The sequence below is a fragment of the Corvus brachyrhynchos genome, unplaced genomic scaffold (genome assembly GCF_000691975.1).
Source record: "Corvus brachyrhynchos isolate BGI_N302 unplaced genomic scaffold, ASM69197v1 scaffold136, whole genome shotgun sequence".
NCBI lineage: Eukaryota > Metazoa > Chordata > Aves > Passeriformes > Corvidae > Corvus > Corvus brachyrhynchos.
The window spans coordinates 1,502,350-1,516,734 of NW_008239080.1; the positions used below are offsets into that span (position 1 = coordinate 1,502,350).

The window sequence follows — 14,385 nt, forward strand, 5'->3', positions numbered from 1 at the left end:
AAACCCTAATTATATTTGCTGATTTCTTGACACACACACCGAAATCTGAAGCTTTTCCAATATGGTTGGGTGCACGGAATTTTCCGAGTTGAGAAATGTATGCTTCCCTGTAAACACAAAAGAAACTTTTCACTACTTGCTATTGAGTTGCCTTTTGGAATATTATGCCTCTGTGGTGTTAAGAGTTTAAAGAATGAAATTGCTGCTCATGATTTAAAAATTTCCAGTAGTGTCACTGTTCTTGATACTGCTCAACAGGGTAAAAAGGCCTTTTAAAGTGGTCTCTTGAAAGACACTGATGCCTTAAGAGGCCACCTAGAAACAGAGACTATCAGGAGTAAGGGAATAAAGGTAGGCATTTATTTGAAAGGCCTTCAGAGGTACACCCTGGGGAGCCAGAAGCTATTGCCAAAATGGACTCCAAGATGAACGACAGGTCACGAGTTCTTCAGACTTTTATAGGTTTGGTTCATTTGCCTATCAGGGTTAATTCTCCAATTAAAGCTTCAGTTAATGATGTAATTCCCCTCAGCTTGCCCCCCTTTCAGAGGCTTTTGGTTTATACTTTTTGGGCCTAGGACGGTCTGGGAGTCCTTGGAGAGCAGGCACGGAGAGGCTTTGTTATGTCTGCCTAGCATGAGTGAGCAGAAGTTAACAGGCTACAAGAAACTTCAGAGTTACACACTGGGCAGTACAGGATTTGAAAAATATAAAAGTTAAAACCTAAGGCATCAACACAGTAATATTGAGAAGGATTATAGTGAAATCAGATTTGGTGCTTGCATTTATTCCTAACTATCAGAATTAACAGTGAAGACATTGGTATGGGGAAAATCTAGACTGTCTTCATTGCACCCCTCTTGAAAACTCCTATAATTGTCCATGCTGGTCTACTAAAAAGAGAGAAAAACATAGGAATATAAATCAATCCAAGTGGCTCCTTGGAACCTTGTTGTCTTAAAGACAACTGTAAGTGAAGTTCAGCTCCTCAGGCTTTCCCTGCAGAGAGCTATTCCTTGTAGATCTCCTGGCTATAATTCATATTTTAATTCAGATCCTAACCCCCTGCACCCCATCCCACATCATCTTAGTATTTCTCAGCTGTCGGCACAAAATAACTAGTCTTTCAAAGTCCTGCAGACTTTAAAGCAGATGTCATATGGAGTTGTGTGTGGCTGTATCCAGTGAAAGTTATTTCCAAAGCATGCTTGGAAGATGTATTTGAAGTCTAGAACAGAAACATTATGGAAAGAGAGGACTGCTTTTATGCTGCTGGAGCAGTGGCCTGCAAGGGGGAGGAGCAAAAGGGAATATCCAGCATAGATTGTCCTGAGGAATGGCAAGCTGATCCTGTGCCTGATTAAGAGCAAAGGTTCTGCTGAATTACCTTAAGAAAAGATCAACATAAAATGTTCAATTATTTATCAAACCTGAACTCATAAGCACAGGTTTGAGGGTTCTTTCCTTTGAAAAGAAGACTGGCACTTAACAGGCAGTGTACATAACTAACCTCATACTTTTCCCTTCTTGCAAAAATGGATCTTGACAGGATTAACATGTAGTAAAGAAGAGAGCTATTTACTCATGAAATCACTGCCTCTTAAAAGAGTAAGTTTCTTACTAATGGTTGAAATTTAAATGACATAGAAAATTATAAAGGCATTTCCAAATAAACTATATACATTTGAATAATTTCAACCTATGAACATTAAATTTATTTTGCAGAAAAAAATGCATTTTTTTCTGCAGTGTACCTATGCAGCTTGCCACTGAATGTTCTAAGATAATACCTTATATGTAATAAACTTTGTAAATAGCAATGTACAAAAGGAAGGTGCTGTAGCGTAATCAGTAAGTCAGTTCCTGTAGCAAAGAGCATTCATTCTTCTTCAGTGATCTCTTCAGTCATGTTCACTTACTCCTTAACTCTGTCCTTCTGCTCATTGCAGAACAATTAGCTCAGCTGGCAGCCAGCCTTAGGAGGCCAGAATTTGGTGCTCCAGGTCTTCCTGGCCGACCAGGCCCACCAGGTGCTCCAGGACCTGCTGGTGAAAATGGTTTCCCAGGACAGCTTGGCCCCCGTGGCCTGCCTGGCCTTAAAGGTCCCCCTGGTGAGATTGGTCGTAAAGGTCCTAAAGGTAAGAAATTCTCCAACTGGCTTTCACTTGGTGACTGTTTAAGTTTTGGTTTTTTGGTTTTGTTTGTTTGTTGCTGTTGTTCCCACCCCCCTTCCTTGGTTTACAGCTTGTAGATGTAGACTGTACACATGTGAAGTCCAAAAAAGTCCCGAGTTAGGAATGTAAACTGCTTGCTGTAACTCTTGTGTCAGTTACCACAGTGATTAAAGGGCACATTGGCCTGGCTTTAGCAACACTTTTTTAGAAATCTGGTTTTTAGCCCACAAAACCTCAAAGTCCATGAGAATGAGAATCAATATTAGGACTCTGACTCAGCTGCTTACTTCTAGTTCAGGGCAGATGCTTGTCCTTTCTCATATTGTAGAAGTCATTTGATGACAAAAAGAACATGTGGTTCTAGCAGCGATTCTCTTTCCTCCATTCAGCCTGGTTGTTGACCTCACTTCTGCAAGACTCGTGGCCCCAAGAGCTGATGTAAGCAGTCAGATTCCTTCACTAAAATCTAGTCTACTTTTCTAAGCACACCCAGTTTATAACATTAAAAGGGACTGATAATAATCTGCCTTTTATTTGCATATAATATTTGAGCCATATAACATCATTCCACCAGGTACCAGAGTCCATTGATTCTTTGGAAAGGAAAAATCCCTAATAAAATTGACTTACATTTTACACAAAATCTTTGATATAAGTTAATCTCTTCTGTTCATGACTGAGAGGTTCTATTCTCCTCCAGAGGATTACAGGGTAGAATTTTCTGCAAAGTCTTATGACAACTATGTATGTATTTGTTTCTATTCAGCAGTGATTTTGATTTGTTTTCTCAAAAGAAGGTCTTACTTAAAATTGTCTTTCTGCACAAAGCTGGTCTGTTGCTGGAGTAGAGTGTTTACTTTTGATTCATTTGAAAGTAAAATTTGGTAAACCTTTGAGAGAACAGATAGAATACACAAAAAGCATAACTTAACAGCATCATTGCTGGAGCTTTGTTACTGTTTAAATTCAATGTAATGTCATCTGCAGAAGAAACAAAAACCAGAAATACAAAGGTGATTTATGGGGTATGCAAAATTTGATTCAACACACAGCAGGGTACACTGTGTTAATATTAAAAGAAAAAAATAAACAGAGCATTAAACCCCCCCAAAAATAAGCAAGATACTTAGTTTGGTATCATAAGTGTCATCAAATTCCGAGTTACCTTACAGTAAATCTTGAAATACCATTACAGATACAACGGAAGTGGTGAATGCTCTCATGCAAGAGCTATCAGGCTGGTACGTGGCAGTCAACCTGAAAAATCTCAGTGCTTCACTCTGAGTCCCTGGTACTTACCAGAGTTCCACAGAAGTCACAGGGATCAACTGATTTTCACCACCCATTTGGAGAGTTGTCTGAGATTGGAGTGAGGGGAAAAGGGTACTTGGACATGTTTAAAAAGGGAACAGGAAGAAGTTGCTGTGAATGGTTTAAAAAAGTTCATAATGAATAGGAGACAGAAACACAGCAAAGTGTAACCATGAGGCACAGCAGAAGATACAAAGGTACAGTGATTTTAGCAGCAGCAACAATGACAGAATCAAGAAGATGTGCCTCAAGGAAGGAGATTTAGTTACATTAATGAGCAGTCTGGGATAGTGAAGGACTATTTCTGTTCAGAAACAGTAATAAAAAGTGGGAGACCTTTAGGGTAAGCAGGAGTAAACACTATTCTGCAGTGTTAGGTAGTTGGAAAAAACAGAAGTACACATGGGTAACCTGAACTAGGGCTTGCAGTAGCTGTATTTATGAAGACAGGCTGGATCTCCATGTTGACTAGGTAGTCCAGAGCATGGAGATGAGTACCCTGTGTGCATCTTTTATTAAAACCTGGACTTTTGTACTGTCTCTTGTGTTCCCTTGCACAGCTTCCTTGTTTTCTGCTGTGCCATTTCTAGGCAAGACAGAAACCGAGCAGTCTATTCTAACTTTCCTCACCATAGTCCAAGACAGTATAGAAGCATAAAATAAAGCTAACTCAAATATTATTAGGCATAAATTTGTGACTTTTTACTTGCATGAAAAGAAAAAAAGGTAAAAAACCCCCCAAACAACATAAGGTATTCACAATTAGGAATATACACAGTGTTATGATATAGGAACAGTGAACAGAATTTGAACTTTACAACCCAAGCAAGAAGAAAACCTTCCTCTTACTAAGGTAATTCAGGTTTGGAGCAAGACATGGGCTTGATGAAACACTGGGTATCCACCAAAGGAAAGTCTCCACAATATTATTATATGAGAAAAAATTTATTTTGTGAAGGTAAAACAATGTCTTACGTGAGTATCAACAGAATACTGTCATCTGTGCAGCCACCTTTTTTCTCCTCTGCACTGGTTGTCTTGAGGAACAGTAGTCAAGAATTTTTACTTCTCAGCTGAGCTTGTATCGTTTTGCAGAAGTCATCTAATACAGACTAACCTCGGTCTGTATCCCAAGTACCCTGAAGTCCTGGGACATTGGTTTAGTCTTGTTATATAGGCTGTGATATATTTCATGTGGTGCCTACTGTCCAGCGCTAGGTGTCCCTCCAGCCTGTCCGCTTCTGAGTATGACTCAAATGGGTGAAAAAACCCAATCACATCCCAAACATTTTACAAGGATATTTGTCAGGACATCATTGAAAGATGCTAAGAATATATACAGCCAGCTTAATTCTCTCTTATTAACTGTTCACTTCTGAAAGTGAGTTTCCTGAAAATGATACTCCAGGCAGACTGTAACTAACGTTTCATGAATTTGCTTTAGGCGAACCAGGAGAAAGAGGAGAGAGAGGATTGCCAGGCAGAGGACTGAAAGGTTATCCTGGACCAAGAGGTCTTCCAGGTAAATATAAGAGGGTGAGGATAAAGAAGAAATGTAGTAAAAATTTACTCAGAACTGATACTTCAAGCTGCCTTGAAAAGATAAAAGGAGTACATTAAGCAATAAACTCCCAAATTACAGTGCTTCATGATTTTTACTTCTGGTGATTCAGTCAGAAATCAGAATTGAAAACTAAAAAGCAAAAAGCTACCACCTCATATACCTCAGTGTAAAAAGATTAGGAAAAATGTAAAGCAAGCATTAAAAAAAGGGGGCAGTTACACAAACATGAATAAAATTTGTCTCTTTTAATAAGTATTTTATATGTATTATATACACATATAATTATATATAAAAAAATAAACAAGAAAAGGGCATAACCTCCAGATTATCTTACTGGCAGGCACAGCAGTGTTCAAAATCTCCACTTATAATTTCGGATATTGTTTTATTTCGGTGGTGATTAATTGCAGTGCTATATAACATGGCTCCAGGAGAGATTCGTCCTGATGGATGAAGCACAGCTGGCCTCTAGTGGCCAGGGAATGAACATAAACATGTTATTTCCATCAGTATTTCTACAGCACATTTCTGTGTTTATATAGCAAGAGAAACTAGTCAAATTTGTTCTCTCTGTGAAAAAGGAAAAAGTTTAATATTTACTGATCCAAATGATGTCTCTGTAACTCAGAGGTGCTTTCTGTAGAAATCCGTCACTGGAAGAGGCTTCCTGAAATCACTGGTTATCCTTTCTTTGTTGAAGATTTAGAAGTAACAAACTATTTTAGTGCTCAGCAGTTCCATTCTATACATCTATTTCCCCAACCATCTGAGTAGAAAATAAAAATAAATTCTTTGTATGTCTTTTTACAGAGAGCTAATGAAACCCTGTGGTAGCAAGTAGCATCTTCCCTGCCCTAGGTACTGGCAGCAGGGTTGGCTGAGTCGAGCACCCTGCAGAGCTTTGCACAGCAGCAGACCTGCACCAGTGCAACTGGAGGGCACTGGCACTTAAATTTCGCTGCTGTAGCTGTATAATCGCAGATTGGGTTTCTGGTAGAGGAAAATTGTCCCTGTAAGTCAGCACCCTTCCTGGGAATACCCTAAGAGCAGTGAAAAACCATCTTCATACAGCTTTTAAGGACAGGATGTTCAGTAAAGCTAATTATGCCAAGCAAGTCGTATGCAGCCAATGTTTAGACCTGCATCCACTCTACAGGTGAACCAGGCAAAGCCAGCTACGGCAGGGAAGGCCGTGACGGTGACCGAGGTCCCCCTGGGGTGGCCGGGCAGCCTGGGGTTCCTGGTCCCCCCGGCCCTCCTGGCCCTCCCGGGTACTGCGAGCCAGCGTCCTGCAGGATGCAGGCGGGACAGAGAGCAGGAAAGAACATGAAAGGGCCCTGAGTGGGCAGCGCAAGTGCCACCGTGTGCTGGCTGGCAGCAATTTACATCCTGCACAGACAGCTGAGGACAAAATAACGAGTGAAGGAGAAATGCGGGCATGGACAAACCTTTCAACCAAGGTTTCAGTAAGGTATTTTTACCACAGTGGTTGTAAATTCTTCCAAAAGGAGTACTTAGCAACACAAGCTGGAACAATGGTGCTTACAGAAATACACAGGTGATGCCTTCTGGCTCCTTCTCCTTTTGGGGGGAATAAATGGTGCTTGTCTATTTTTATTTTTGGTTTTGTTTAATAAAGAGTTTCTGTGATTTTTCTTCCTCCCCTACTTAATTCCTATGTATGATGTACAGTGAAATAACATGTCTTCAGCCATCAAATAAAGAAGGATAGTTTATTTACTGCAGCTGTAGCTATTCTTTCATACTTACAAAATAAATTCTAGCACATACCCTTCATGCACAGTCACTCCATTGTTCATGTGTCTTGTACAGAATATGCAAAACCTCCTTCAGCTCTTCAATTCAATCACAGAAACCCTGGTGGGAGGTTCTTACGAAAACCTGCCACCCCTGGCACCACCTGTGCTGCCAATATCTGTACAGGTGCAATCATGGGGTTGCCATGACAAACCCATGTGGAATAACCTCTTCATTTTCAACTCTGGTTTGTGTTGCATTTGTAATTCCATATGAAGCCCATTTCAGGTCACCTCATTGTATGTGACATTAAAATAAATGGCTTGTAGCCACTGTCAAGGGAAATTTAAGTCCTAGAAATATGTACTTTCCTATAAAAGACTACAAAACCCAAAATAAATAATTTTTTTTAATGTATGGCTGCATTCAGTATTGATAGCCAGAAAAGCCAGAAGGCAGCCATTAGATGGCCCAAGCTGCCTTTTTTTTAGATACTCGGTTTTTAGAGGAAAATGTGCAATGTGGATATTCTGTTCCTCTCAGTATAAATTAAACTATTTGTGGTTTGACTTTACTTCTCTGAAGTTTATTCTCTCTCCAAGATAACAATGAAACTATACTGTGATGTTTCCTTTCTTTTCATTATTGGCCATCCAAATTTTCCAGTACAAACTTTGGTACACTTGTGTTAAGCACTGATTTTTTCTCCTAGCCCTTAGCTGTCTGGTCATGTTCCAAACACTTGACTTGTTTGCCATGAGACAACAGAGAGAAATAACACAATCCATGGAGCTCTGCATTTTGCATGTAACTTGTAAGATAACAGTAAAGGGAAAAGCACTGGTATAATGTATACTCCAAAAGGAATTATTGAAAAAACCCAGTAGTTAAACCTTCCTCAAAGCAAACGATTTCCTACATTACTACTACAAGAAGTCACCAAAATAGGCAAGGGCAAAGAATTGCATTCTTGAGGAATAAATCTAGGAGATTCCACAAACGGTGGCTTGGGAACAAAGAAAGGTGTTTTCAAAAGTTTTTGAATTAGGTCAGTTTTTACAGAGTTAGGGCATAGTCCTCAGCAGTACCCTTTATGTGGTGGAAGAAATAAAACACTAGTAAAAAACCCTGTAGTTTCACCAGCAAACTTTTATTTTGACTATAAATTGTGTAAAACTGTTGAAAAGAAAAAAATTCACCTGATAACAGAACGAAAATACTGTTTTCTGTATGTAATGCATAAACACATGAATCAAAAGAAGCATACTTCCCCACATTTAAATACAATCGTGAAGTGCTTTAGAAAATATAGTCTGAAAAATGCATAAAATTCCGCAATGGAAGGAAACTCATGTAGGAGCAAAAATAATCATATGCAAAACCCAAATAAGAATTATTACAATCAAACAAATTCAACACTGAGAGTCAATTCAATGCAAAATCTTTGTAAGTGGACATTGTAAGATTGTGACAGATTTTCTGCCTTGGAGGTGACTCACAAGTTTTAACTTAAAATATAGAACTGAAGAAATAATCCTCAGGCCCCTTCTAAGTCCTTATGGGATGCGTAGGTTAATCTAATTTTCAATTCCAAATCTTACACAAGAATGGAAAAGAGGTACTTGACAAATGGTAGACTGTGCACTGTAACATACCAGAGATGGGATTTTTAGTAACAGCACATTCAAGTAAAATAAAGATTTCTAAAATAATGACAGGATTATGGATTTAAAACAAAGATGTATTGACTGTGATGATGCAGAAAAAAAAAAGCTTTTAAAATAAATTTAGAAGACACAGTGCAAAGAGACTGAGAGGTTTCACAAGCCACTGTCAGCGTGCCACCAATTCTAATGAGATGCTCTTGAAATCTCATTGAAATCCCAAGTAAATCTTGTTCTTATCTCCTTCAGGTTCAACATCATAAAATTTTGTGAGACTTATTGAAGACTAGCGAAAATCTCTTTTACCCATCATTATCTCTGTCACTGCTTCTAGTTCTGGAGGTTTAATTGCAGCGTGATAAATACATATTTCAGCTCCTCAGTTACTTCAGTATAGGCAGGAACCCAGAGAAAATTGTAATGATAACCAGTTCATAGACTTGTTTAGGTTGGACAAGAACTTTAGGATCATTGAGTCTGACTGTTAACCTGGCACTGGCAACAAATTTGGTGGCCTTCTGACATGGTTACCGTGGTGGTGGATGAGGGAAGAGGGAATGACATCATCTATCTGGACAAAGCATTTGACACTGTCCTGCACAAGGTCCTTGTCTGTAAACTGGAGAGACATGGATTTGACAGATGGACCTGGGCTGCCGCACTCAAAGAGCTGGGGTCACAGTGGGCTCAATGTCCAAGTGGAGACCAGTTCCTCAAAGGTCCATATTGGGACTGACACTCTTTAATGTCTTTGCTGGTGCCATGGACAGTGATGATCCGGATGAGGGGATCAAGTGCACCCTCAGCAAGTTTGCCAACAACACCAAGCTGTGCGGTGCACTCAACATGCTGGAGAGAAGGGATGCCATCCAGAGGGACATGGACGGGCTCAAGAAGTCAGTCCATGGGAACCTCATGACGTTCAACAAGGCCAAGGTCCTGCACATGGTTGGGGCAATACTCAGCATCCATCAATTCAGCCTGTCCAGATAATCTGCTTTATGGAGTCTTCCTATCCTTCAGCAGATAAACACTCTCACCCAGATTTGTGTTGTCTGCAACTGACAGAGGGTGCTCTCGATCCCCTCATCCGGATCACTGATAAAGATACTGAACAGGACCAACCCCAATTCTGAGCCTTGGGGCACCCCACTAGTGACCAGAGGCCAGCTGGACTCACCACTCTGTTAGTAAGTATTCGTAACACTGCTGCTGAACACTGATCTAAGAGATGTATGTGTTATACATCCATAGTTTATATACACATAGAGTTAATATGTGAGTTATATATAAGTTTTCTGCCACAGTCATCACTGGGTTCAAGTAACTTAGTATGAACTGCTACCAAAAAAGCTTGTGAATGTTTCACTAAGGCCAAAGTCTCTGTAGCCAAAGAAGCTCCAGAGCACTATGTGGAGATCCTAAATGATGTATGAAACCAAGGTTAGGGAGGATTACACTACATTTTGTGTCTTGAATTCCCTAGTCATGATCTGAGTTTACCCAGAGCCAAGCACACATCTACAACAAAATTTGTTTTCCTTCAAAAAGGAAAAGTGTCAACAGATGGTACTTCGAAGGTTACTTGAAGGATAGAGGGAACAAGAAACCAACTTTCCCAAGAAACCCTTTGTTTCAGAGATGACAGTGTTAGTTCATCCTGGCAGAACACACCAGTTGTGCTCCACATACAAATGCTGCATTTTTGCAAATGTTGTTAGATTGCCCAGATAATTGGGTGAAATATGTTTGCTTGACCTTCTCATCACGGTATTATTATTTGGCCACATAGCCTCTGCTTCCTTTATTCTTAAAAAATGCAGTTGCTGCATCTCCTCTGCTCATGGGTCACAAGCAGAGAAGAAATATCTATATTTTTTAGGGCATGTTATCCCTATATGATTTGCTACAGCTTCATTTTTATTCCGTCCCTTCAATATTTTGTTATTTCTGTTCTGTTTTGCTTGCTGCCTGTGCATTCAAAAGGTTGACTAAACCTGGCAGCTTCAGACAATGAACAAAACAAACTTGCTGAAGTCACTATGAAATTGGAAGAAAGAAAATCAAGTTAGTGGTCAAATTATTACCTAGAGTTCTTTAAAATGTCATCCGCATTCTTCCTCCTGGGAGAGTTAGGCAGCAAGAGAAAAATGAAAATTCCTGAAGTTCCCTAAAGTTCAGTGAATCAGTTTCTTGAATAAAAGTGATTATCTCCTACTCAGGCAGAAAACTTATCTGCATTCAGAGAATGTATTAACTTCCATAAATTATATACAAATTAAGACCAAGGTTTTGCATTTAGCTGGTTGGTTTTTTTCCTCCAGATTGTAGAGCCCTAAGTTTCACCAGGCCTAGGAAGCACAAGCCTGACTTCAGTGGGGTCAAAATCCAACCCCCCCAAATTTAGCCAACCTGCCCTGACTGCTCCCCAGAGCTCACTGCAGTGGCTTTGTGCCTCTCCTTGCTCCTGTTTGCAGCTGCATCCTCCCTCTTGTGATTTGACACAGAAGGAAAGGCTGACATTTTTGACAGAGCCACAAACAGAAAGTATGCGAAATATTTCCATTTCCATCCAGAATCCTGTTTCAGATGTACATGGCCACATAATAACGTAAAAAGCTGCTTTTTATCCACTTAATACATTTCCATTGAACTGAACCTTAAATGTTGCAAACCAAAAATATAAGGAAGGAAGGAAGCAACCAGTTGGCATGTTCTGTGATTCATTCAGTGACAGCTGCATATAATTCAGAAATGAAAGAATGCAAAAAACCAAGGTATGTCATTGAGAATCCTTCAAACATTCTGACTGGAGACAGAATATATTTACATTTAAACTGTAGTAAGTAATTAAATGCATTCATGTTTACAGAATAGCAGACTAAGAAAGAAAACTGCTAAAAGACATGTAGACTCCAATCTTTTTAGCTACAAACTTATTTTGGTCTAGAATCTGTAATGATTGTTAGCAATGAATATTTGAAAACCACATTTCCTTAAGGTATCCTGAAACTTGAATTTTCCACTTAAATACCAACCATGACAAGGTCAGGGTTAAACTTGTTCTCCATGGCCTACACTCACCTACGTGCATGGAGGTGATTTAAACATCCATCCAGTACAATTGAATTGTAGTGGACATATCAGATTTCAAGAAAAATTTGCATGCCTTGGTACATCCAGAAATGATGAAAAACTCAATAAAAACACACCCCAAACCAGCAATGCTTTGATTTCTGAGTTACTTTTCTTGTTCTAACATCTCACATTATAGCAGCAGTTCTACTGCCTTCATAAAATGCAAGATTAGGGACTGGTTTTACATAGTCTATTTGGAGAAACAAGTTTATAAAATGCTTATTTAGCCAGTGGGGTTTTTATGAGACTTTCATATAAACATTTCAGGAAAAAAAAAAAAAAAATGAGCATACACAGACATTAAAAATAACATTTCACCCTTGTGAAAAAGAAGATCTAAAATATTTTGTATGATTATCCATTAATTAAAAACCCCACTTATTTAACTAAGATGTGCATATCTAACATCTGTCGTAACCCACAATCATAAAACATAAGGGAAGGATGGAGAATCAATCCTGTTTCTGTATCACAGTGTTCTTTTAGCATTGAAACCAAATCCACTTTAAGATAAGAATATTGGTTCTCAAAATGTTGCCAGGCTGCACTGCTGCCCAGCTGTACACAGGATGCTGTTGTAGTTTTTGCTAACCACAGGTGAGTCCCTCCTCCCCTGGAGACAAACATCATTGCAGGGGACACCAATGATGCCTGAAAGTCAGATGTCCCACCACTACATATTCTTTTGTAACATATACAAAACGCAAGATAATAAATACAAATGAAGTCTTAGCAATATTATCTGGCAATAATTATCCAAGAAAGGCAGTATTTCTGCAAATACTGCCGTGAAAAACTAAAGAGATTTAAAAAAAGAAAATAGAAAAAAGTCAGTCTCAAGAACAAAATCAGAAACACTGACTGTTGTGCTGTAAGAATTTGCATGGCCGGGTCAGCTCTTGCGCTGCTGGGCGAGTTATGCCTGGGCTGTAACCTTTGTACTGAAAGGGTGTTTTGCACTCCACCACGTGGACAGCAGGAGATCTGCTGCAGCCTCGGGAAAGCTTCCCTCTTAGCAAGTTTCTTTACTTTCTTTGGGCAAACTGAGCAGTTCTGTACATAGCTATTTAAAGAAAATCCCAACACGTTCTTAATAGGCGATAAAGCAACTTGCCATAAAATATAATAGTCTGACCCTGAAGTTAGGATAAAGCTTAGAGAGCTTTTAAGAAAGGTTTGAAGCATTTTGTCAAAGTTATTTCACTTCTGAGTCTCGTTGCACATAAACAAACCCAAAGCAGAATAAAAGACCTTATGCTACTGGAAAAAATAATCCCTTGTGTTTATTTCCTTGCAGTGCTTACTGCAGCATGAACTGCTCAAAACAGATACAAAACTAATAAAGCAAATAGCAAAATACATTAGCACCCCCTCTTGCCTCCCTGTCTTCCTGCCCAAAAGCTAAGACAACATCAGTCTGAATCTGCAAAGAAATTTCAGGGGCCAAACCTGGAAACCTTGCAGAAACATGTTTCCAGCTACATTCCACTTTCAATTCTAAAAATGCAAAGTAGGAGCAAGCCAGTGTGAAGTAAAGTTAAACTGGGATTAACTCTGTTCTACCCCAGTGACACATGTGGCATCTTAAAATAGGTATCAAGATAGCCCATATAAAATATACCCGTTTTCTCACATGAGAAAATTAAAGTGGGCTTTTAGCAAAATAAAAATAATGCAACAAGATAATTACCAAAGTTACCTGCAAATCAACTGAAAGCGTTCAAAGACATTTTAGAAAAACCTTTATGTTTGAGCCTATAAAAAGAAAAAGGCATCTGTAGGAAACATAGATGAAAAAATAAAACTTCTTCAAATATAAAAAGTGTTCTGCTTTCCAATAAGTTCAAGTAAATTAAAATACAGCAATTCCATTTGGCAGATAAGAGATGCTGGGTTTCAGCAAGCTAAAAGCCCCAAAATATACAAATACCACTAATGCGGTGCAATGGTCTATGTACAGCCTTCCAGGACAGGGCTGCTTGGGAACCTCTAAGTCACACAAATACTACCACAAGACAGCACCCTTTTTAATATTATCACAGAAAATGAGGTTCATAATTAACTTATGAAGTAAAAAATGTTTAGGTTATTACATATATTGGAATTACTAGAGAAGTAACCAAAAAAAAAAAAAAAAAAGGAAAAAAAAAGAGAAAATGTTCATGCAAGATACCTGACCAGCAGTTCCTTTCAGAGAATGGAAACCAGGATGTGGTGCTGTTCCACCTCTGGTGTCCATGTTTAGACACTGAGACATGTGCTGGTGCAAGGCTTTACCCTCTGGGCGGGCAGACCCGTGGCTTGCACAGTAGTCAGTGCCTCAGTGCTCGGTTTCAAGCTGCCTCACCATGCCCAGCACTCCCACAGCCTCGGTGCTGTGAGGACCAGTTCTGGAAAGGTGATCAATTCCACAGAGCAAACTACAACATGCTCCATGGGCACATCAGTTCTGGAGTGGGAGCAGCATGTGTTGAGCTAAGCTCAGGCAGGACCACTTGTCCCAAATACCCCTTCACTGTGGCGGGACAGGCGCCCGCTGCCTGCAGAACAGAGGATGAGCTGGGCAGGAGAAGGGGCAGCCATTGTCTCCTGAGGAATGAGGTGGGTGAGAAGAACAGGAGGTATGGGGACTGGGTTCACCCGTGGGCTATGACCTGCCTCTCCTCATCCTCATAAGGAACAGATAAAGCACCCTGAGCCCCCAAGGCGTCCCCAGCTGCAGGGTGTATTGCAGTTCCTACAGGAGATATTTTCATGCTACAGGTTTTCTGTTGTT

General features: G+C 39.7%; 1 protein-coding gene across 1 annotated transcript in view; it reads left to right on the plus strand.

Moving 5' to 3' along the window:
- The window catches only part of COL9A1 (collagen type IX alpha 1 chain), a 66,780-nt gene extending 59,399 nt beyond the window's left edge, over positions 1-7,381 (plus strand). Inside the window, exons 36-38 of the mRNA XM_008637620.2 lie at positions 1,950-2,138; positions 4,930-5,007; positions 6,206-7,381. Of these exons, the coding sequence (XP_008635842.1) occupies positions 1,950-2,138; positions 4,930-5,007; positions 6,206-6,390 (452 nt within the window). The 3' untranslated portion in view covers positions 6,391-7,381. The remainder of the gene's footprint in view (positions 1-1,949; positions 2,139-4,929; positions 5,008-6,205) is intronic.
- The last annotated feature ends 7,004 nt before the right edge of the window (positions 7,382-14,385 follow it).